Source organism: Pogona vitticeps, chromosome 2 (assembly GCF_051106095.1).
Source record: "Pogona vitticeps strain Pit_001003342236 chromosome 2, PviZW2.1, whole genome shotgun sequence".
Lineage (NCBI taxonomy): Eukaryota > Metazoa > Chordata > Lepidosauria > Squamata > Agamidae > Pogona > Pogona vitticeps.
Window position 1 is genome coordinate 607,974 of NC_135784.1, and position 24,128 is coordinate 632,101.

Sequence of the window (24,128 nt, forward strand, 5' to 3'; positions counted from 1 at the left end):
ATGTTGCAGCATGCTCTCACCAGTTTGCAATCTGGTACGAAATTGCCTTCTTGCAATTTGTATCTGGATACCAACGCTGACTCGTACAAAGAGTCCCCTCAGATTCTCCCATGCCTTTCTTGCTGAAGTCTGGCCTCTTATGTGGATTAGGAGACAATCTTCTAGAGTCAACCCGATTATTGCAAGTGCCTTGTCATTCTTTCTCTTTATTCTAAGATTCAGCACAGCTGGTGGCTTTTCTATAATGTCCCATAGTGATTCCTTCTCGAGTAATAACTGGACTTTCTGCTGCCAGGTGGAGTAGTTATCTCCATTCAGCTTCCTGATAGACAGTCCTGACATTTGCAGCTCACTTGCCATTTTTCACAGACTGCAGGACAAAGCTGTTCTACTCACTTCTGCTGTCCTGTGAGGCAAGGACCCAAACATCGTCCAGCGAAATTGCCCATAGGAACAATCATTTTGTGAATCACAACATTGCTCATAAAAAGTCATTGTCTAGCGAATTCCTCATTTTGTGAGGCAATCGTCTAGCAGGGCAGCACTGTATTTTAAAAAATCTTTGTTTTTGTTATTTAGTGGATGAAAGGGTGAAAGCAGTGATGATTAAATGGGCACATAATTTTAGTTATAATATAGATATAGACGACTGGATTTGAATGTGGAATGAAAACTATAGATGGATCAAACCAGATGGATGGATCAAACTGAATATAATGGCAGAAATCATTCACCCCCTCAACTGACCCTTCTCAGCCAGGGCTTCAGTTGAAAAGAAAATAGAGCAGAGAAAAAAACATTTAAACAGTTAGCACAACAACCCACACTGTGTTGCTGCACTGTTCAAACTGAAACCGTGTGTGTTTAGTCGTTTAGTCGTGTTCGACTCTTCGTGACCCCATGGACCAGAGCACGCCAGGCCCTCCTGTCTTCTACTGCCTCCTGGAGTTGTGTCAGGTTCATGTTGGTTGCTTCGCAGACACTGTCCAGCCATCTCATCCTTGGTCGTCCCCTTCTCCTCTTGCCATCACACCTTCCTAACACCAAGGTTTTTTCCAAGGACTCTTTTCTTCTCATGAGATGGCCAAAGTACTGGAGCCTCAGCTTCAGGATCTGTCCTTCAAGTGAGCATTCAGGGTTGATTTCCTTTAGAACTGATAGGTTTGTTCTCCTTGCAGTCCAGGGGATTCTCAAGAGCCTCCTCCAGCACCACAATTCAAAGGCATCAATTCTTCGGCGGTCTGCTTTCTTTATGGTCCAGCTCTCACTTCCATACATCACGACAGGAAAAACCATAGCTTTGACTATTCGGACTTTTGTTGGCAAGGTGATGTCTCTGCTTTTCAAGATGCTGTCAAGATTTGTCATCGCTTTCCTCCCAAGAAGAAGGCGCCTTTTAATTTCAGGGCTGCTGTCTCCATCTGAAGTAATCATGGAGCCCAGGAAGATAAAATTTGACACTACCTCCATATCTTCCCCTTCTATTTGCCAGGAGGTGATGGGACCAGTGGCCATGATCTTAGTTTTTTTGATGTTGAGTTTCAGACCGTTTTTTGCACTCTCCTCTTTCACTCTCATTACAAGGTTCTTTAATTCCTCCTCACTTTCTGCCATCAGAGTGGTATCATCTGCATATCGGAGGTTGTTGATATTTCTTCCGGCAATCTTAATTCCGGCTTGGGTTTCTTCCAGTCCAGCCTTCCGCATGATGTATTCTGCATATAAGTTAAATAAGCTGGGGGACAATATACAACCTTGCCGTACTCCTTTCCCAATTTTGAACCACTCAGTTGTTCCATGACCAGTTCTAACTGTTGCTTCCTGTCCCACATATAGGTTTCTCAGGAGACAGATAAAGTGGTCAGGCACTCCCATTTCTTTAAGAACTTGCCATAGTTTGCTGTGGTCCACACAGTCAAAGGCTTTCGCATAGTCAATGAAGCAGAAGTAGATATTTTTCTGGAACTCTCTGGCTTTCTCCATAATCCAGCGCAAGTTAGCAATTTGGTCTCGAGTTCCTCTGCCTCTTCGGAATCCAGCTTGTACTTCTGGGAGTTCTCGGTCCACATACTGCTGAAGCCTACCTTGTAGGATTTTGAGCATAACCTTGCTAGCGTGCGAAATGAGTGCAATTGTACGGTAGTTGGAGCATTCTTTGGCACTGCCTTTCTTTGGGATTGGGATGTACACTGATCTTTTCCAATCCTCTGGCCACTGTTGAGTTTTCCAAACTTGCTGGCATATTGAATGTAGCACCTTAACAGCATCATCTTTCAAGATTTTAAATAGTTCAACTGGAATGCCATCACCTCCACTGGCCTTGTTGTTAGCCAGGCTTTCTAAGGCCCACTTGACTTCGCTCTCCAGGCTCAAGGTCAGCAACTACATTATCTGGGTTGTCCAGGATATCCAAATCTTTCTGATATAATTCCTCTGTGTATTCTTGCCACCTCTTCTTGACGTCTTCTGCTTCTGTTAGGTTCCTCCCATTTTTGTCTTTTATCATGTTCATCTTTGCGCAAAATGTTCCTCTAATATGTCCAATTTTCCTGAACAGATCTCTGGTCTTTCCTTTTCTGTTATCTTCCTCTATTTCTTTGCATTGTTCATTTAAGAAGGCCCTCTGGTCTCTCATTGCTATTCTTTGGAAGTCTGAATTCAAGTTTCTGTAACTTTCCCTGTCTCCCTTGCATTTTGCTTCCCTTCTCCTCTCTGCTATTTCTAAGGCCTCGTTGGACAGCCACTTTGCTTTCTTGCATTTCCTTTTCTTTGGGATGGTTTTCGTTGCTGCCTCCTGGACAATGTTACGAGCCTCTATCCAAAGTTCTTCAGGCACTCTGTCCACCAAATCTAGTTCCTGAAACCAGTCCGTGCCTAACCCTCGGCTTCAATTCACCACAGCATCTGGATAAATCCAAAGCAAACCGTGTAAAAAGAAAGCACGGGGGTAACACTACTGCAATCAGGTTGTAAATCAGGCCCGTGAATCATAACACCGCGGCCACCATGTCAGTAATTGGTCTCATAAATGAGATCAAAAACCACAAAACAGGAAAATCCAGGCTTCCCTCACTCCCAATTGAAGTGAACTGCTTGAGTCAACACTGTTCCGGGACATGAACTTTTGGACAACCTGTATTTAAGTCTGTTTCGATTTTACTAAAAAGAAACCACTTAATACTGTATCTTTACTGTTCAATGACTCAATCTTGGTAACGTAAGGCCAAATTCATTATCTATAGGGAAACTGTTCTGTTCAAAGGACTAGAAAGGCCAATTATTAAACAACATGAGTTTATTTAAGTGAACAAAGAAAACAGTCCTCTACAATTTCATTTCTAAACATCAGCATAACGTTCAGCACCTTCTATAAAACTTAACTATTGAACACAACAAAATCTAAACTATAATCTAAGGAAAATAAACTATATTCTTACGCAGTCCATATTGTTAAATCAGGTCCCTTCGTCTGGATCAAAGATGTTCAGCGCCATGTTTTCAGATACCCAAAACTCTCTTCTTTTCTCTCTCTCTCACAAGAGTCCCTTTTTCCAACCTCTTGTCAATTTTCCAACCTGCCCCTTCCTGACATACTCGACCAATCACAAAGGAAGGAATTAACATAGGGTACACCCTACTTTCTCACCAACCACAAAGAATTGTTTATAATTCAGGTTAGAAATATTTTGACTCTGCTGTGTTTTTTTCTCCAGCTGCAGCAATAAGCTTGGCGACATGAAGCTGAAAATAACTACTAGTAATTTTCCGGAACTTAGCCTGTGTCAGACTCAAAATGGATTTCTCTATGGGTAAAACATGACTACATAACCCATCTCTAATTAGAAAAATACAATTCTGTTTTTCACCTCCCTTGCTCTTGTCTGGATGGTTTAACAGAGGACAAACAGGATGCATCTCAGGACCAGATCCTAGACCTGAGGATCAGCCTGAGGAAGGGTGGGATGATGGAAAAGCTGTAACACCTCGAGGAGGACAAGCAAGATGGCAGAACATCCATAAACCATGTTCACTGAGGAGGGTTAGAGAGAAACGAGTGTCTCTAACCTGGAGAAGAGAAGACTAAGGCATAATAAGACGGTTACCTCCCAATATTTGAAGATCTGGAATGTGGAGCAAGGTTGTTTTCTGCATCTCCAGAGGGGAGGAGCATAAGTCAAATTAGAAGAAAGCTCTAGTCTAAACATTAGGAAGAACTTCTTGATGGCACAAACCATTCAACAGTAGAATGGATACTGGAGTGTCTTTCATTTAACGTTTTCAAACAGAGGATGGCTGTCTACCTTTTTTAGCAATGTGGATCTCCACCTTTGCCAGCAAGTTGGACTCAACGACCTTTGAGTCCCTTAAAGCTGTTCTGTTTTATGATTCCGTTATGTCTTCTTGTTACTGATACCTCCTGACAATCAAGTATCCTGTTCCTGCTGGTTAAATGGCAGTCTGGCCATTGTAAGGCATTCATCGTATGTGTTACATCTGAACACAATAAGTCCTGCCATAGATTTTAGTTAAGTTGGAAAAAAATTCTCAGTATTTTAATCCTTAACATAATGTTAAGGTTCCCTTTGACATTTAGTCCAGTCGTGTCCAACTCTAGGGTGCAGTGCTCATCCCCGTTTGCAAGACATAGAGCCAGCATTTGTCCAAAGACACTTTCCGTGGTCACGTGGCCAGCGCGACTAGACACAGAACACTGTTACCTTTCCACCAAGGTGGAACCTATTTTTCTACTCGCATTATTACAGGCTTTCGAACTGCTAGGTTGGCTAGGAGCCATAGGAAAAAGGACAGCTTACCAGGGTTGTCCAGCATCCAGCAGATCTCCTCCATGACTTCTCTGCGCAAAGCTTTCTGGTCCAGATCCAGCCATGCCCACTCTTCCTACATGAAAGGCACAGCCACTTCCTCAAAGACCACCAGGTCCTGGAAGAAAAGGGGGGAAATCCTTCCCAGAGTGACCAGATAGGACAGGTTGGTAGAATGGACTAGAAGGAGAAAGAGGAGGGACCGTGGCTTCCACCTGGCAAGGTGTGCAGGGCGTGGCATTGGTGGGATAAAGCAGCCAGGAGGCCTCCCATCCATCTCCCTAGAGAATCTTCAACCTACCTGACCAGGTGCCACAATCTCCCACACCTTACAGGTGAAAACCAGCTTGAAAGCCGTTCTGCTTTCCCATCCAAACCAGATCTTCTTTTAGAGGAATCTGAGATTGTGTCCTTCAGCGGTGAAAGAGAGCCCCGCTCCCGGGTCTGAAGGATGCCAATATTATTTCCTGGCTTTTTGCCACTCTAGTGCATTAATCCATCAGTCTGAGGCAGGGAGATCCAATAGATATTTGTTTATTTTCAGCTGAAAGAAAAGCAAATAGTTGCAAACTTCACTCACAGAAAACATGCAAAGGAGCAACCCCACGGTTATTACAGAATATACTTTTATCAGTGCCATTCCACAAGCTGGTCAGTAATCTAGTTCACAGGCCATACATCTAGGCCAGTTAGTCCACTTGTCCAGATTCCTTTTGCCCAGGGTGCTTGCAACGTATCAAGTGTTTACCTGCAACCTTATTTCAGGGATTTTCCCACAGGAAACACAAGTAGTCCAGGTAGGTAAGGTAGGAGATGATGCTTAGGAAGAGGGTGAAAAGGGCTTTCTGGAATCACAAGGTCATAATCCATTTCTTTTTTTTTTTTTTTAATCATGAGCTAGCCTAATCAACAAGGACAAAAAGAAAACCTAGCTGTCCAAATGGGAATACGTGCAATTTTGCTAAAAATGCTGTAGGTGGAAGTGCCCGTGTCCTTCGCTCTCATGGACTGAGCTTGGCATGAGTGACACCATTTTGAATGGAGCAGAATATTCTCCCAGAACACCGGAATCCATTTCATTTGCAAATGCTTGTCACACGTTTCTGCTACTCTTTCCCAATTTTTTCTTTAAAAAAAAAAGAATTGAGTGGCTAATGGCCACCTGTTTTTTCTCACCTCTTGCTACTTTCTTTGCCACCAACCCCACCACCTAGTCTCCTGACCCGCCCACGACCCCTTGCCAGAATTCCTGGTCTCTTTGCAGAGATGGAGGGGGGAAGGGATGACCAGATAGGTGGGGTATAAATAAATAAAATAAATAGAATAGAATAAATAAAAAATTTGATGGGAGGAATGGACTCCTCCAAGGACTTGTTGAAGTCCCATGTTTGAGTCAAAGTCCTTGAGTCCCAAGTCTGAATCCTTGGTACCAAGTTTTGAGTCCCTATTAAAAACAAGCATTTTTTCAATGGTGGTTGTTGTAGGTTTTTTGAGTTGTCTGGCCATGTTCCAGAGAAGCAGCCCGAAAAACCTACAACAACCATTGGGTCCCAGCCCTGAAAGCCTTTGAGAATATGAGCTTTATTTTTTCCTCAGAAAAAGGAGAGAGGCCGGGTGGGTTCCAAGTCAGTCATTGAGAAAGAAACCCAAAACAAAAGCTGGCCAAGTCTGAGTGGAGTCCTGGCCTCCATTTGGGGGGTGGGGAGTTGGGCTTGGAGGAAAAGCCCTGCCCTGTTGAACTTCTGCCTGTCACGGAAGCCTTCAGAAGGGCAGGGTGTGGACGTGACACAAGTGAGCCCCTGAACCCGAAAGAGAACAACAGCGCACGCCACTTTCCCTCTCATTCCCCTGAGGGAGGAATTTTGAAAAAAATATCAGGGGCTTCTAAAGCCTTTCTGAGGCGAGCCGTTCCCGCCAAGGGCCGCCTCCTCAACTGCGCAGGCGCCACCGGTCCCTCCCCCTGCCCCCCCCCCCACGGTGGGGAAGAGGCGCGCCTGCGCACGGGAGGGACGGAGAGCAAGCAGAGCAGCCACTGAGGAAAAGGAGGGGGCCGACCAGGAACGCAGGATCCTGTGGGGGTCCCTCTGGGAGAGGCTGACCAGGAGCCCTGTGGAGCCCCGAAGTCGGTGGCCTCGGGTTTTCCTTCTGATTTCAGGCCAAATTTCCCTGAAGGGGAGGCTACGCTGGGGCTGTCTCCCCCCTCCCTTCAGCCTTTCAAGGGACCCCCTTGGTCCTCAGCCCCACTTTTTTCTCCCCAGGGAGCCCACCCCCCTCCCCGCCTTGGAGTCCATGCAGAGCATAAGGGGGGGGAGTCTCTGCTTGCCATCTCCCCCCCCCCCACTCTCTCCTCTCCATCTAGCCCTTCGCCCCCTTTAATGGCCGGGGGTGGTGGTGGCGCTCCTCCTCTTGGCTTCCTTTTCTGAGGGGTCGCCCCGGCTGCCATCCTCCTCCTCAATGGCGGACTGACCCAGACGCCCCTCCCCCCCCCCGGGCTTCTGGGGTTTCAAGAGGCCAAGGCTGAAAAAGGGGGGGAAACTCTGAGTCCTTCTGGAGGCTCTGGCCCCGCCCAGGGAAGAACAATGGAGACCCAATGAGAACTCACTCACCCTGCTTGTCACCCGTTGCTGGGCAGAAGCCCTCCAGAGCTGGTCTCCTTGGGGATCCCGCTGCCGTTTTACGGCGTCTATGAGGGGTTGCCTGGCAACCCGGCGACGCGCAGAAGACAATGGAGACCCAATGAGAGCTCGCCCCTCCTCCTGCTCCTTTCCCGTCACTGTCTCCGGGCGGAAGCCCATCCCCTCTGAAAGGCTGGCAGGGCGGGAACCGCCCTTTCCCCCACACGTCGAGTGACTGACTGACAGGCTGCCCTCCAAGCCCACCCAGGGCTCGTCTCTGCGCACGCGCGAGATCCCCTCAAAGGCTGCTCCGCTCCCTCTCCCTCCTGCGCATGCGCTCTTCCCCCCCCACAGAAGGGGCGTGCGTTAGCCAGTTGTGTGTGGGGGGGGTCTGTGGCGCGTGCGCAGTGGAGAAGGCGGCCAGAAGGTCTCCCCTCAGAGAAGGCTGTTTTAGCGGCCCTTCTGTTAAGTAGCCCCCCTCCCCCTCCCCCCCCGTCCCCAGGAGAGTGGGGGTGTGGGGGGTGCTGAGTTTCCCCCAACAGGTTTCAGGATCGCGGGCGAGGCGTCTTTCCAGGAGGAGCGGGAGGCCTGGCCCGGAGGGGGGAAGACAGAGAGGGAGGTGGAAGGGAGCACCCCCCCCCCGGTTGTGGATGCCGCCCGGGGCAGGGACTCGCCGGATTCTCTCAGCGCCTCCTTCAAAACTTTAGAGAGAAAGGCCTGTTTTCCTAGTGGAAGCGAAGTCAATTCCTCCCCCTCTGGGTCTCCTCTAGAGGAAGAGGCAGAGTGGGATTCAAAGGGGAGAGGGGAATCTCCGGGGCCCGGATCCCAGGCCCCCTACTCCTCGGGAGGGGCGAGGAAGGGTCTCTCTCTGGGCTGTTGAGGGCAGAACCCCCCCCTCCCTTGGCAAAGAAAGCGCCTCCTTTCGCTCCTGAAGGGAAACACCTCGGGCGAATCCCCTCAGAGAAGGAGGCTCCAAACGGGGAAGAGCCTGAAGGGAAGGGAAGGGAGAGGACCCCCCTCACACACAACCCCCCCACTCCCCCCTGAGGGAAAATAGGGAGCCCACCCCTCCCTCCAGGCCCCGCCCCCGCTCTCCCCCCTCCCCCACCAGAGGACGGTTGGTCCCTGACGCGCCTGCGCCCTTTGGGGCTTTCCCTTCCCCTCCCCCCCTTCAAGGCCAGCGGTTGGAGAGAAGGAAGGGAGGAAGGAAGGAAAGAAGGCGGGGGGGGCTGGAGGGGGGCCATTTGGAGAGAAAAGAGGAGACGCCCCTCCCCCTGGCCCCCCCTCCCTCCGCGATGAACAACCCCCCCCCCCAGTCTCTCCTCCTCCTTGGCCTCAGGTACGCACAAACTGTGGGGGAGGGAGGAGATCGCTGGCCCCTCATGACCTCCACCTCCCCCCTCTTCTCTCTCTCCATTCTCTGCGGGGGGGGGGGAGAGAGAAAGCGGGAGGGGGGGCGAAGAGAGGACCCTAGAGCTATGAAGGCGGAAGAGGCGCTGCTCTAACAGGAAGCGGAAGCCCCGGAGGTCGTCCCCCCTCCTCCCTCCCTCTCCTTCCCCCCCACCTCTATGGGGCTCCGAGGATCTTCCCCTCAATCAGGTCTGGGCAGGAGGTGGGAAACGGGGGGAGGCGCGGAGGGAGGGAGGGAGAGCAGTGGGGGGGGGAAGAGACGGAGAGGGGGGGTCATTTCCCTGGGAAAAAAGTGAAAAAGAACCCAGATGGCAAATCTCCCCCAAGGCTGGCCATTTGCTTCTTCTGGGTCCCCCGCCCTCTGTGTAGGGGGAGGGGGTGTCTGTCTTGGGGGGAGGGAGGCTGCTTTGGGGGGAAGAGGAGGCCAGATCCCCCTCTGAGCAAGGCACCTTTGGGGGCTGCGTGGGGGTTGGTCCTGGGTTTTCCTACATGGTGACACTGGCTGCAGTGGGGGGGGGGGAGCGCGCCTGATGGGGTTGCAAAGAGGAAGAGGAAGGGGGACTGGAAAAGTAGGGGGAAGCAAGGGGGTGATAGTGGGGTACCAAAAATTACGTTTGCAGGTTAGGGGCCTGATCTAGGCTCCTGGGAGAGGAGGGAGGGAGACCAGGACATTTCATATGTGGGGGGGAGATGGAGAGGGGGTCGTTTGCCCCCCCAAAAAGAGGAAAGGAACCCAGATTGCATCATTCCCCCCCAACCCGTCCACCCCGTTCTGTCAAATCTTGGTTGAGGTTGCAAGTCTTCCGGGGTGGGGGGTGAGGGTGGGAATCGAGCCTGATAGGGTTGCAAGGAGGAAGAGGGAGGGGGCTCCGTCTCAAAAGCATCTTTGGTCTAAATGTCAAATCCCACCAAAGAGCGAACTGCCTTGAAAACTCAACCGTCCCAAAAATACCGGCAGGCCTTTTCAGGAGCGAGATTTAACTGCCTTCCATCGGCCGTTTTAGAGGGACGTTACCCTATGAAAACCGACTATGGCCCTGTAACTGCAATGATGAAGAAATTGAAACATGAGAGCATGTCTTTCTCATGTGAATTTTTTACAGGGATGGTTTACAGGGGGTGACAGCGTGCACAGGCATAGGTATGAGCTCTGCCCCTGGTCCTGACTTGGGTTGAGTTATCTGGCACTTGGCACAGGACCGACAAAACTCTTCCACGTCGTGGGCCATCCTGGGCCACCAGAACCGCTGTTTTACTCTATCCAAAGTCTTTTGGGTGGCTAGGTGTCCTGCCACCGGTAAGTCATGAGCCCAATGCATTACCCAGAACTGCAGGCCCTCTGGGATTACCAGCTGGGATTCTTCTTCGTTGCACGCCTTGTTTACGTGATACAGCAAACCTCCCCTCAATTCAAAGCCTTGCTCCCCTTCTGGGGTAGTCCCTTCAGCCATCGCTTGCTGTAAACAGCTGTTAAGTCCCGCATCATCTTGTTGGAGGCATCGTATCTGACCTCTAGACAAATTCATAACTTCTAACTCCCTGGCCTCTGTTTCTTCCTGAGCCCAGCCTATTTCCCCGGGCTCCTTAGCCAAATTGCTCAGTCCAGGCCAGTCTCTCCCTAGTAGCATTTCACGGGTCATACCGGGAACTATTCCCCCTTCCATGTCCCTTTTAAGGCCATCTACCTCGACCTCAGCCATGGTAGTCGCATATTCTTTCACATCCCCATGAATACACCGGATTACAGTAATCTCAGGTAAACGTTCTCCCTCTAGCTCTTTTACCAGCGTTTTGCTGCATCCTGTGTCCACTAAAGCCTTCTTAGGTTGTCCATTAACTCTCGCTTCTACTACCCAACCCGGGTGATTCTCCTCACCCACCTTGGTCATCCCGGTGCAAGCCTCTGCCCACGCACACTCAGTCACTGGGCAATACTTCCGGATGTGGCCGAACTGGCCGCAGCCGAAGCAAGCGGTCATCTTCTCCTTCCCTAGGTTCCAGGTCGCCGCTTGTTTGGAGGCCGCAGGGTTGTTTGTCACTGTTGGCCTAGGTACCCTCGTTCCTACTGGGTTCGCGTATTCAATGCGGTCGGGTCTGTTCTTTTTGGTCCCCGCCTGCGTTGTTCCGCGAAAGTCCGCTTGCTTGCTAGCGTCCGCCATTTTCTCCCTCTGCTTAGCTCCTTCTCCTTGTGGCGCACTTCTAATTTGCCATGTGTCCTCAGCTTCTAGGTAGTCGTCCAGCAGCGTCACAGCGCCCTCTAGGCTGGAAGGTTTGTTCTTGATGACCCAGTTCTGGGCTCCGCTGTTTAGCGTCGATATTAACTGTTCCATAATCACAATTTCTAAGACTTGTTCTGCTGTCTTCCCCTTTGGTTGTATCCACCTCGTGGCGTTGACCCTTAGCTTTTGCGCTAGTGTCCTGGGGTGCAACCCGGGCTTCAACTTTAATCCCCGAAACTTCCTCCGGTATGCCTCCTTGTTTAAGTTGAGGGTGTTCAAAATGGCCATCCGTACCACGTCGTAATCTCCCGCGTCTTCTGGGTCTAGGGTATCTACTATTTCTTGGGGTAACCCGGTGAGATATGGGGTCAATATGAGTGCCCACTGATCCTTCGGCCAATGCGCTGAGGTGGCAATCCTCTCAAATGTGTGTAAGAACGCTGCCGGGTCATCCTGGGGGCCCATTTTCTGTAACTTAACCGGGGGCCGTGTTGCTATGGGTTGTTTCTGTCCTATGCTCTCTGAAGGCTGGTTTCCCTGAGGTGATTTTAGCTGTTCAATTATCATCCGTTGCTGATCGGCTAGTTGTTTTAACAAGACCTCCTGTCCTTCTGTTATTCGTTGCATCCATTTCTCTGCGTCTGTGGGTTGCGGGGGAGGCCCCACGTTGGGCGCCAATATGTGAGGGTCCGCTATTCTTCGCCTCCCCCATCCCAAATAAAGCCGTAGACGCATTTGAACAAAACAATTTGTCTTCTTTATTTAACTGTGGTAACGGAATAGAAACGTCAATCAGGTTGGGGATAAACTTCTGTTGAAGTAACGGTTCATACAGGGGCACCCAATCTTCGTCAAAAGGGTTACTGGACTTCGATGCCCATGAACCGGCCTGAACCTGGGAGGGTTCTTCGGGTTCGAAGTCTTCTCTCTCCATCGTTAGTAATGGGGTCGTCTCCTCGAGCCCTGTATATCCCCAGGGTAAGGTTGTTGCTGACCCGTGGTGCTCCCAGGGTCCGGACGATACCCCAGCCTCTTCAGCTCCTCCAGATGCCATCGGGTCTTCTCCTCTCTCTCCCTCTCTACCCGTTTCTTCTCCTCCACTAACTTTCATCGCCACTCTCGGGTCTCTCTTTCTCCCCAGTAAGAGGGACGGACCCGGGCCTCATTCTTCCTTCTCTCCTCTGCTTCTTGCTTAGTCATGCACACCTGTTCCCACTTGCCCGACCAGGGGTCTTGGATCGAGACCCATTCCCATCCGCCTTCTTTCCCTGCTTGTTGGTGACTAACCTCCCCCACAGCCCCCTCCTCAGGATCTCTCGCCCCTTTTCCTGCCCAAACCAAAGGAGTCTGGGTAGCTATGCTTAACTTGAGCTATGCTCAAGCCCCGTTCTAAATCAACGGTATCCACTGCCTGGTGTAGCATCCGGGGTGGAAACAGCTTGGGTGCGGTCTGGGTGCCCACGGAGGGGCGAGACAGCACTCCTAACATCACCTCACGACCCGGGGAACGGGTGTCACACCTTAGCAACGTGATTTAAATGTTCTGTCATCTCAATAATTTGTTTAATTTGTAATTGGGAATTATCTCTCCCAAACTCCCAACTTTCTTTTACTAAATCTAGGATTCCACGAGGATTTCTACCATATAATAACTCAAATGGAGAAAACCCAGTAGAAGCTTGGGGCACCTTCCTAATAGCAAACATCAAAGGGGCAACTAATAAATGCCAATTCCTAGGTTTATCCATAACTAATTTTCTTAACATCCCTTTCAAAGTTTTATTAAACCTCTCCACAAGTCCATTAGTTTGCGGATGATGTACAGTGGTTCTTAATGGTTTTACTCCAAATAACCTCCACATTTCTCTAAAAGTCAAGCTCATAAAATTAGTGCCTTGGTCTGTAATCACTTCTTTTGGAAATCCTAGCCAAGAAAAAATTTGCATCAATTCCTTAGCTAAAATTTTGGCAGATGTAGATCTCAAGGGAATTGCCTCAGGATATCTGGTTGCATAATCCACCAATACTAATATATAATTATAACCCCCATTTGACTTAGTTAACGGTCCAACAATATCTAATCCGATGCGTTCGAATGGTGTATCAACTAAAGGCATAGGAATTAAACCAGCCCCAGGCTTAGGCTTTGGTTGAGTCATTTGGCATTGTTTACATGTCTTGCAAAACCTTTCAATTTCTGCCCATATATTAGGCCACCAAAACCTCTGCAAAATCCTAGCCCCCATTTTTTGAACAGATAAATGTCCTTGCCCCATCAATAGATATTCTATACAATAAACCATCACACAATTCAAATCCCACTTCGCCCTTAGATATCGTTCCTTCTGGTTTAGCTTTCTCCATACATTTATATAAGGTTTCATCATCTTGTTGCCATAACCTGGTAGTTTCCCTCGATGCATTCTCCAACATTTCACTCATATTTAAATCATCACATTGTCCTTGCAGTACCTCTTTAGCAGTTAACAATTCTTTCATTTCCACCCAATCCCTGCCCAACAACATCTCTCTAGTTAACCCAGGTACAATACCAACTTCTATAGTCTTTTTTACATTATTAACTTCAACAGTCGCCATAGTAGTATCATAAGTTTTAACATCACCATGTATGCATCTAATCACCACCTCCCCTTTCCCATTGAATTCTTGTATGTTCCAAACCAATGTCCCCCTACTCCCAGAGTCAATTAGAGCCAATTTAGTTTCCCCATTCACATGAGCCACTACTTCCCATCCAGACTTTTGATCCCTCTTTTCATCATCACCTGGCTCCAATCCTGTATCCAGGAACAGTCTACTCCTGGGCAATTTTTTTTCTGATGGCCCTCGGCCCCGCAGCAAAAACAAGCCCCTTTGAACTCTCTAGGCTCTTTCCAGCTTGGATAAGCCTCCATTACTCTATGCTTAGAGCCTCCGAGTTTGCTTGTTTCCGGCTTTCCGTCTTTGGCTGAGCGCAAAGAAGATCCCACGTTGCTTTCCGACGCCATCTTTTCTCTCCCCTTCGTCTTCTCATTGTAAGCCCAATTATTCTCGCGCGAGCTCTCTTCGGCATTGCAAACATCTTTCACCAATCGGATAGCTGCTTCCAGGTCTCGTGGGTGATTTCTTTGCACCCAAGACCTCATATTTGCATGCAATGTTGTGATTAACTGTTCCATGACCATTTCCTCCAATATCTGTTCTTTACAGTATATTGGATTTTACCTTGTCGTATTGCAGAGCTTCTGAGGGAGGTAAGGTATCTGTTATCTCTTGCAAACTACCAGTTAAACAGGGAGTTAAAATCAGGGACCATTGCTCCTTGGGCCATCCTGCCGCCAACGCTACTCTCTCGAAGGTATTTAGATAAGCTTCAGGGTCATCTTCGCTGGTCATTTTTTGTAGTCTTATTGGAGCGGGTCCAGCCACCCATGAATTTTTACTTGCAGGGTCTTCTTTGGTGTCTTTTTTCTCATTACTTTTAGCCAACTGAGATAATACTAAGTTCTGTTGTTCTACCAATAAGTTTATCATTCTTTCTTGTTTTGCGATGGTTTGTTTGACTCCCCAATCGTCGTTGGTTTTATTGTTATCAACAGCCCCGGGTTGGGCGCCAATGTGAGTGGGTTCTCTATTACCTTGAGGAGTAATTCTTCCCGGGGAGACAAAAGAGGAGTCAGAATTGAAAATTAAAGTATTTTTATTAACAATTGGGTTCACTATTGGACTCACTTCTTCTTCTTGGTTACAAACAACAGAACTTTGAACAGATAACTGGGGAGGAGAACTCTCCCAAAACCATAACATGGATTTTTCTTCATTCAAATCTTTTAATAGTAAATTCTTGCTTTTTCCTCCTCCTCTGTTGGTTGCCTCATAAAGTTGTTTCGTACTGCACACAGGGTCCCGCAACAAGGGTGGCGGGCCCAATCTCCCTCTCTCTGGACTCTTTCCTCTAATTCTGGTGGGATATGATGTACCAGACGTGCTGGACCTTGTTTCATCGGGTACACCAGCACCTTCCATTCCTCCGGACTCAAACCAGGGATGATGGGTCTTATCTTACTGCTAGCTCAGTTTTCTTCCTCTTCACTCGTTAGATTCACTGAGGGTCTTTTAACTGGAACTGAAAAGACTTGGACATCTCTCTCTGTTTTCCCGGATTCGCTCTCTCTAAAGACAGACACTTTCTCCGTCTCTTTAGAAACGCTTCCTTCTTCAGTTGTTAAGAATACATCTATCTTCTCTCTCTCTCTTTTAACACCTCAGGTCTTTCTACTGGTTTCTTCTCCCTTTCACCATGAACCGGTCTCCTGTCTCCTCCCTCTGGTCTATCTAACGGTCTCAACTGCTTTTCTTTCGCGCACGCTCCTTCCTCTCGAGCTCTTTCTACTTTCGTCTCACGACTTTCCTCTACCTCTTCTGCTTGTCTTTTTCCCTCGGGTTTCTTTGGTTTTTCTGATTCTACCTCAATTACCTGAGAGGACGGCTCACTCTTAGTGGTCTCTCTATTCTCCTCCGCACAGGGAGCCAGGGACAGCTTTGGGAGGATGCTGTCTTACCATGTTCCTTGCGACCTAGCACTCTCCTGTCTGGGCTGAAACTTTGAAGAAAGAAACCCTCAAGGAAACACTTATTAGGCCCATCAGAAAGAAACCTGGTTTGGCAGCAGACAAAACTGACAATTATAGGCCCATCGCCAATGTTTCTTTCATCAGCAAAGTGGTGGAGGGGGGGTGGACCAGCTTCAGGCCCTTTTGGATGAAACAGATGCCCTGGATCCATTTCAGTCATGCTTCAGGCCATGCCATGGTACAGAAACAGTATTGTTCGCCCTGTATGATGACCTATTGAGGGAGTCTGACAGGGGTAAAATATCTCTGTTGGTCTTCCTTGACATCTCAGTGGCCTTTGATACTGTTGACCACAGTATCCTCCTGGGGAGGCTCTCTGAGTTGGGAATTGGTGACCTGGCACTTGCCTGGCTCCGTTCCTTCTTGGAGGACCACCCCCAGAGAGTACAGCTTGGGGAGAGCATATCGGCCCCGTGGAGTTTCAATTGTGGGGTTCCACAGGGGTCAATTATCTCCACAATGCTGTTTAATATCTATATGAGGCCGCTGGGTGGGGTCACCAGGGGGTGTGGGGTGTCATGTCATCAGTACAATGATGACACCCAGCTCTACATCTCCTTTTCACCAACTGCAGGAGATGCTGTTCTGTCTCTTTAGTGCTGCCTGGGGGCTGTACTGCAATGGATGCAGGAAAAGGGGCTGAGGCTGAACCCGGACAAGACGGAGGTGCTGAGGATGGGTGGCCCCGCTATTGGCAGTTTGGGTGACTCTCATTTGGGGGGGTGACCCTTGCCACAAAGAGTGGGGTCTGCAGCTTGGGGATTCATCTGGATCCAGCACTCACCATGGAGACTCAGGTGGTGTTGGTGGTCCATACTGCCTTCTTCCGTCTGTGGCAGATAGCCTGGCTGTGACCCTATCTCTATACAGGGGAACTCACTACCTTGGTGCATGTGCTTGTAATCTTGAGATTAGACCACTGCAATGCACTCTACGTGGGGCTGCCTTTGAGGTTGATGCAGAAACTCCATGTGGTGCAGAATGCTGCAGAGTGAAGTGAGAAAATAGCACCATATTTCCCCTATTCTGGCCATGCTGCATTGGCTGCCCATTCGGTTCTGTATCGACTTCAAAGTCTTGATACTTATGTATAAGGCCCTAAATGGTTTAGGGCCTCGACATTTGGCAGAACGTCTGCTCCCACCAAGCTCTACCCATGTTTCTCGTGAGAGCCAGGTGGTGAGGCTGAGGAGCCTGATGCCAAGGGAGCCCCGGAAGGAAAAAACAAGAAACTGGGCCTTCTCAGCGGTGGCCCCTCGCCTCTGGAAGAACCTCGCTGAGTATTTTTTAAAACCAACTAAAAATCTGGATGTTCAGGCAGGCCTTCTACAATTAATATCTGTTTCTCTTTTTTCTTTGTGGCTTATCTTTCATTTTTTATTCACCATCTTGAAGTTTTGACTATTTAATGTAATAACTCTCCTCATCATCCTCATCATCTATTATTTTATTTTATTATAGTATTATGACTCTGTAAGCCACCTAGAGTGGTCACTGCAACCAGATAGGCAGGATATAAATAGAATGAATGAATGAAAAAGAGAATCCAAAGATTTCCACAAAAATAAATATACCGATAGAGGCCGTTTTAGAGAGAGACCCTCAGAGCAGCACTAACAGAAGGGTAAAAGCTTTGAAGGAAAGGGAGACAGTAATTCCAGAATCCCCTAAATGATTCTCGAAAAACAATGATAATGTGCTCTGTATGGAGGAGGACTTGGAACAGCGTCTAGTGTGGCTGAGCAGGTGATTCGAGAGTGACAGTCCCTTCCACACTGAAGACAAATCCAATCTGCCCCCTGTCTAGCTCCCTGGTTTTGCTGCTTTTGTGACTTCCTCTTTGCCTCAGCCTGCTGGGCAAGGGTCTCTTCAAATTGGGAGAGGCCGTGATGCAATGCCTGCCTCCAGGCTGAACGGTCAGATGTCAGGGTTTCCCATCTGTTGAGGTCCATTCCTAAGGCCTTCACATCTCGCTTGTAGATATCCTTGTATCGCAGCTGTGGTCTCCCTCTGGGGCGATTTCCCTGCACTAATTCTCCATACAGGAGATCCTTTGGAATCCAACCATCAGCCATTCTCACGACATGCCCAAGCCAACGTAGACGTCGCTGTTTCAGTAATGTGTTCATGCTGAAAATTCCAGCTCGTTCTAGGACTACTCTGTTTGGAACTTTGTCCTGCCAGGTGCTACCAAAAATCCGTCGGAGGCAACGCATATGGAAGGTGTTCAGCTTCCTCTCCTGCCATGCACAAATGGTCCAGGACTCACTACAGTACAGGAGTGTGCTTAGGACACAGGCTCTATAGACCTGGATCTTCGTATGTGTCGTCAGCTTCTTATTGAGCCATACTCTCTTTGTGAGTCTAGAGAACATGGTAGCTCCTTTGCCAATGCGTTTATCCAGCTCGACATCCAGAGACAGGGTGTCAGAGATGGTTGAGCCCAGGTACACAAAGTCATGAACAACCTCCAATTCTTGTGTGGAGATTAGGAGGTGAGTCCACACCCTGGCCCATGACTTGTGTTTTCTTCAGGCTGATTGTTAGTCCAAAGTCTTGGCAGGCCTTGCTGGAACGATTCATGAGTTGTTGGAGGTCTTCAGCAGAGTGGGTAACAATGGCTGCATCATCTGCGAAGAGGAAGTCCCGCATGCATTTCAGTTGGACTTTGGTCTTCGCTCTCAATCTAGAGAGATTAAAGAGCTTTCCGTCTAATCTAGTCTGGAGATAGACACCTTCTGTTGCAGTTCCAAAGGCCTGCTTCAGCATTACAGCAAAAAAAGATCCCAAACAGGGTCGGCACAAGGACACAGCCCTGTTTCACTCTGCTTCGGATGTCAAAGGGATCTGATGTTGAGCCGTCAAAAACTACAGTGCCTTTCATTCCCTCATGGAAAGATCTGATGATGTTAAGGAGACGAGGTGGACATGACAGAAACTAGCTTAAAATTAAATCCTGGAAAAGAGAAAAACTTACATGAGGTTCAGGAAACATCATGTTGGCCTGAGGATGTGAAAATGAAATTTTTAGAGACATGTAAATTGCATTTAGCAGAAGTAGTACCTAGAAAGAAACTAGGTGAATTTATGGGTAAGAAGAAAGGCGTAAACCTTGAATTTGTAAATGAAGAAAAATCCAGGGATGTAAAAGAGGGTAGGAGAGTAGTTCATGTTAACATGATGAAGCTGAACTATAGAAAAGAAAAGGAAAATTTAAAAATTCCCCTTGACAATTTCTGTCCAGTCGTGTTCGACTCTAGGGGGCGGTGCTCATCCCCATTTCCAAGCCATAGAGCCAGCGTTTGTCCCAAGACAATCTTCCGTGGTCATATGGCCAGTGCGACTTAGACACGGAATGCTGTTACCTTCCCACTGAGGTGGTCCCTATTTATCTACTTGCATTTGCATGCTTTCGAACCACTGTAGGTTGGCGGGAGCTGGGACAAGCGACGGGAGCTCACTCAATCGCGTGGATTCGATTTTACGACTGCTGGTCTTTTGACCCTACAGCACAGGCTTCTGCGGTTTAGCCCGCAGCACCACCACGTCTCCATAGAAAAGAAAACATGGTCCTAAACCGAATGAAAGAAGTGAATAGGAGGAAATATGAATTGAAATATTGGGAAGGAAGAGGTGTATTTATTCTATTTTAGACTTCAAGAAGTATTAAGTAAATTTATTCTAGCCATAGAAAAATTAAAAGAAGCTAGAGTAAAAGATGTGATAAAGATGAGAGGATATACTCATCATTGGGAAACAAAGTCCAGAGATAAAGCCTCTCTTTTAGAAAAAAAGCTAAAAGAAAAGATGCAGTGGTCAAGCAGATGTAAAGAGACCCTAGAAAAGCTGCAGACGACATTAGAGAAAGGTCGTAGTATCCAGAGAGGTCATCATATTCAGAGACGTCTTCGTGTCCAGAGAGGGCGTGTTGTGAGAGTTCCGGAGTGACTTCACTATCATAGCTGATGTATCAGGATTCGAACTAGGAGCCTTGCTAAGCCAGGCAGACAACAAGAAAGACCCAGCAGGTGAGAGACATTTAATTGACAACTGGAAGGAAAGATTGTTGATTGATTGGACATTGCAAAGACTGAAACCCTATGTGAAGTTACGAACTGTGAAATATAAAACCAACAAACTTGCAAGAGGGAGACAAAATCTGAAAGACTTTAATGGTGAGACCCAAAGCAAAAGAAAGACTCAGAATAAGATTGCAGATGCACGGTCTCGAAGACCCAATGGATAACAGAAAGCAATGAGATGCAATATAAGAAGACTGAAGAGGGAAGAAGAAAATGAGACTGTAATCAAAGGTTGTGGTTATGTTCTGCAATGTAGAAAATGAAAATGTAATAGAATGCAAAATGTTATAATTGGATGTAATAAAATTGGAAAAGAAATAATTAAAAATGTAAGTTGTATAGTATAAGTAATGTTAAATATATAATGATATAATAAAAATGGTGATAATAGGTAAGGAAAGGTTAAAGAAAAAATATTAAGTTTAAAAGAGTTAATAGAGAAAATGTAAATGTATAAAAGGTATATGTTCAATGTTTAAATAAGATTTGTATATGGAAAAAATAAAAGTTCTCTCACACGTTATACATGAGGGTAACTCACTGTAGAGTTATCCCATGGTACAAACTTTTCCAAGGGGGTGAGGTATGTGACAGACAGGCCAGAAACCACACCTGTCCATTCCAATGGAACATTGATTTAGTTACCAATGGTTGAGCAGGAGGGTGGCACACAAACGGCATTGGTCGCCCTGTGTGATGACCTATTGAGGGAGGCTGACAGGGGCAAAGTGTCCCTGCTGGTCCTCCTCGATATCTCAGTGGCCTTTGATATCATTGACCACGGTATCCTCCTGGGGAGGCTCTCCAAGTTGGGAATTGGTGGCTTGGCACTTGCCTGGCTCCATTCCTTCTTGGAGGACCGACCCCAGAGAGTACAGCTTGGGGAGAGTGTCTCGGCCCCGTGGAGTCTCAGTTGTGGGGTTCCACAGTGGTCAATTATCTCCCCAATGCGGCCGCTGGGTGGGGTCATCAGGGGGGGTGGAGCCTTGTGTCATCAGTACGCTGATGACACTCAGCTCTAGATCTCCTTTTCACCAACTGCAGGAGATGCCGTTCTGTCCCTTCAGCGCTGCCTGGGGGCCGTACTTCAATGGATGCAGGAGAACGGGCTGAGGCTGAACCTGGACAAGACGGAGGTACTAAGGGTGGGTGCCCACACAGCTGGGGATTTGGGAAACTCCCTCTCTTTTCGGGGGGTGACTCTGCCCGCCAGGGATGGGGTCTGCAGCTTGGGGATCCACCTGGACCCGGTGCTTACTATGGAATCCCAGGTGGCGTCGGTGGTCCGTTCCGCCTTTTTTCATCTCAGGTGGATAGCCCAGCTGCGGTCCTACCTGGATGTTGGGGCGCTCACTACCTTGGTGCATCCGCTCATAATCTCAAGATTAGAGCACTGTAATGCGCTCTACGTGGGGCTACCTTTGAGGTTGCTGTGGAAACTACAGGTGGTGTAGAATGCGACGGCCAGACTCCTGAGTGGAGTGAGAAAATACCACCATATTTCTCCTATTCTGGCCGTGCTGCATTGGCTGCCCATCCGATTCCACATCGACTTCAAAGTGCTGATGCTTACTTATAAAGCCCAAAACGGTTTAGGGCCTCGATACTTGGCAGAATGCCTACTCCCACCAAGATCTACCCATGTCACTCACGCAAGCCAGGAGGTGAGGCTGAGGAGCCTAACCCCAAGAGAGGCCCGGAGGAAAAGAAAAGAAATTGGGCCTTCTTGACGGTGGCGCCCCGCCTTTGGAACAACCTACCTCCTGAGATTCGCGTGGCTCCCTCGCTGGGTTTTTTAAGAATCAATTAAAAACTTGGATGTTTCGGCAGGCCTTCCCATCAGATAATTCCTGACGTCCTTCTCTTATTTCCTCCTCTTATTTCCTCTCCTCTTATTTCCTCTTTCTTGGTTAATGTTTTAGTTATGTAAACATTGTTTTATATGTATTTATTGTATTATTCTATGTTGTTAGCCGCCTAGAGTGGTCCTGACCAGACCAGATAGGCGGGATATAAATAAAATAAATAAATAAATAAATTGGTTTGACCTCCAGTTAGATTCTGCTCTGTGCGACACTCTCAAGACATCTTCTTTTTTCTCTATCAGGTAACAAATACGATGGCCAGAATTATACAGAGCCACTTCTTCTGGCCCTCAAAAGAGTCAAGTGTGAAGCCGGGAAGAAAAGCATAAAAAACCCATGAGCTAGATGAGAAACGGTTTAAACACCTGTGGAGACGGCGTCAGACCAGTGCCACTAGTTCAGCTTAAAGAACTCACCCTGGGAAGAAATCATACAAAAAACATGGAATGTGAAAAGAGTTTCAGCGGGAGAAGAAATGTGCGTTCACATCGAAGAACTCACACTGGGAAGAAACTGTATAAATGCATAGAATGTGGAAAGAGATTCAGTTGGAGTAGTAATCTCAGGACACATGAAAGAACTCACACTGGGGAGAAACCACATAAATGCATGGAATGTGGAAAGAGCTTTAGTCGCAGTGGTCACCTTACGGTACATCAAAGGATCCACACTGGGGAGAAACCACATAAATGCATGGAATGTGGAAAGAGCTTTAGTCGCAGTGGTGTCCTTAGGTTACATCAAAGGACTCACACTGGGGAGAAACCACATAAATGCATGGAATGTGGAAAGAGCTTTAGTCGCAGTGGTGTCCTTAGTTTACATCAAAGGACCCACACTGGGGAGAAACCACATAAATGCATTGAATGTGGAAAGAGCTTTAGTCGCAGTGATGCCCTTAGGTTACATCAAAGGACCCACACTGGGGAGAAACCACATAAATGCATGGAATGTGGAAAGAGCTTTAGTGACAGTGGTCAGCTTAGGTTACATCAAAGGACACACACTGGGGAGAAGCCACATAAATGTATGGAATGTGGAAAGAGTTTTAGTCAGAGTGGTCCACTTAGGTTACATCAAAGGACCCACACTGGGGAGAAACCACATAAATGCATGGAGTGTGGAAAGAGCTTTACTAACAGTGGCATCCTTAGGTTACATCAAAGGACTCACACTGGGGAGAAACCACATAAATGCATGGAGTGTGGAAAGAGCTTTAGTGAGAGTGGTGCTCTTAAGTTACATCAAAGGATCCACACTGGGGAGAAACCACATAAATGCATGGAGTGTGGAAAGAGCTTTAGTCAGAGTGTTGCCCTTAAGTTACATCAAAGAATCCACACTGGGGAGAAACCACATAAATGCATTGAATGTGGAAAGAGCTTTAGACGCAGTGGTCACCTTACGGTACATCGAAGAATGCACACTGGGGAGAAACCACATAAATGCATGGAATGTGGAAAGAGTTTTAGTCAGAGTGGTGACCTTAGGTTACATCAAAGGACACACACTGGGGAGAAACCACATAAATGCATGGAATGTGGAAAGAGCTTTAGTCGCAGTGGTCACCTTACGGTACATCGAAGAACGCACACTGGGGAGAAACCACATAAATGCATGGAATGTGGAAAGAGTTTTAGTCAGAGTGGTCAGCTTAGGTTACATCAAAGGACACACACTGGGGAGAAGCCACATAAATGCATGGAATGTGGAAAGAGTTTTAGTCACAGTGGTGGACTTAGTTTACATCAAAGGACCCACACTGGGGAGAAACCACATAAATGCATTGAATGTGGAAAGAGCTTTAGTCGCAGTGGTGTCCTTAGGTTACATCAAAGGACCCACACTGGGGAGAAACCACATAAATGCATGGAATGTGGAAAGAGCTTTAGTTGCAGTGGTGTCCTTAGGTTACATCAAAGGACCCACACTGGGGAGAAACCACATAAATGCATGGAATGTGGAAAGAGCTTTAGTCGCAGTGATGACCTTAGTGTACATCAAAGAAACCATAGAAATTCAAGAGATGTGGAACGAGCTGTATTCAGAGCTTTTTGTGCTGGTTTCCCCTGGAAAGAATAAACAACAAAATGTTGATGTAATGTAAAACAGTGAGAAAAGACAATAAATGGAGTGCATTTTGAAGTGCCACTTCTGATATGTTTTACTTCCATAGTTAATTAACAGATATAACAAAACAGATGTGGAGCCATGCTTAAAGAATGAAAATGAGCGTATTCAGTGGTGCCTCGCTTAACTATTACTTTGTTAGATGAGGAAATCGCTGTACGATTAGTTTTTTGCGATCGCAAAATGAGGTTTTGATGGCGAAAAATCACTGCACGATGATCGGTTCCTGCTTTGGGAACCGATTTTTCGCTTTACGACGATCAACAAACAGCTGATCATCCGGTTTCAAAATGGCCACCGGCTGTAGAAAATGCCCACCCACCCCTGCTGTGTTAGGGACAGATTCCTTG

General features: G+C 47.7%; 1 protein-coding gene across 2 annotated transcripts in view; it reads left to right on the forward strand.

Annotated features, from left to right (window-relative positions):
* The window catches only part of LOC144587222 (uncharacterized), a 53,388-nt gene extending 29,589 nt beyond the window's left edge, over nt 1-23,799 (forward strand). For both annotated transcript variants that reach the window (XM_078387115.1, XM_078387114.1), the window contains one exon: nt 21,891-23,799. In XM_078387115.1, coding sequence (XP_078243241.1) covers nt 21,994-23,730 — 1,737 coding nt within the window. In that variant the 5' untranslated portion in view covers nt 21,891-21,993 and the 3' untranslated portion in view covers nt 23,731-23,799. The remainder of the gene's footprint in view (nt 1-21,890) is intronic.
* The last annotated feature ends 329 nt before the right edge of the window (nt 23,800-24,128 follow it).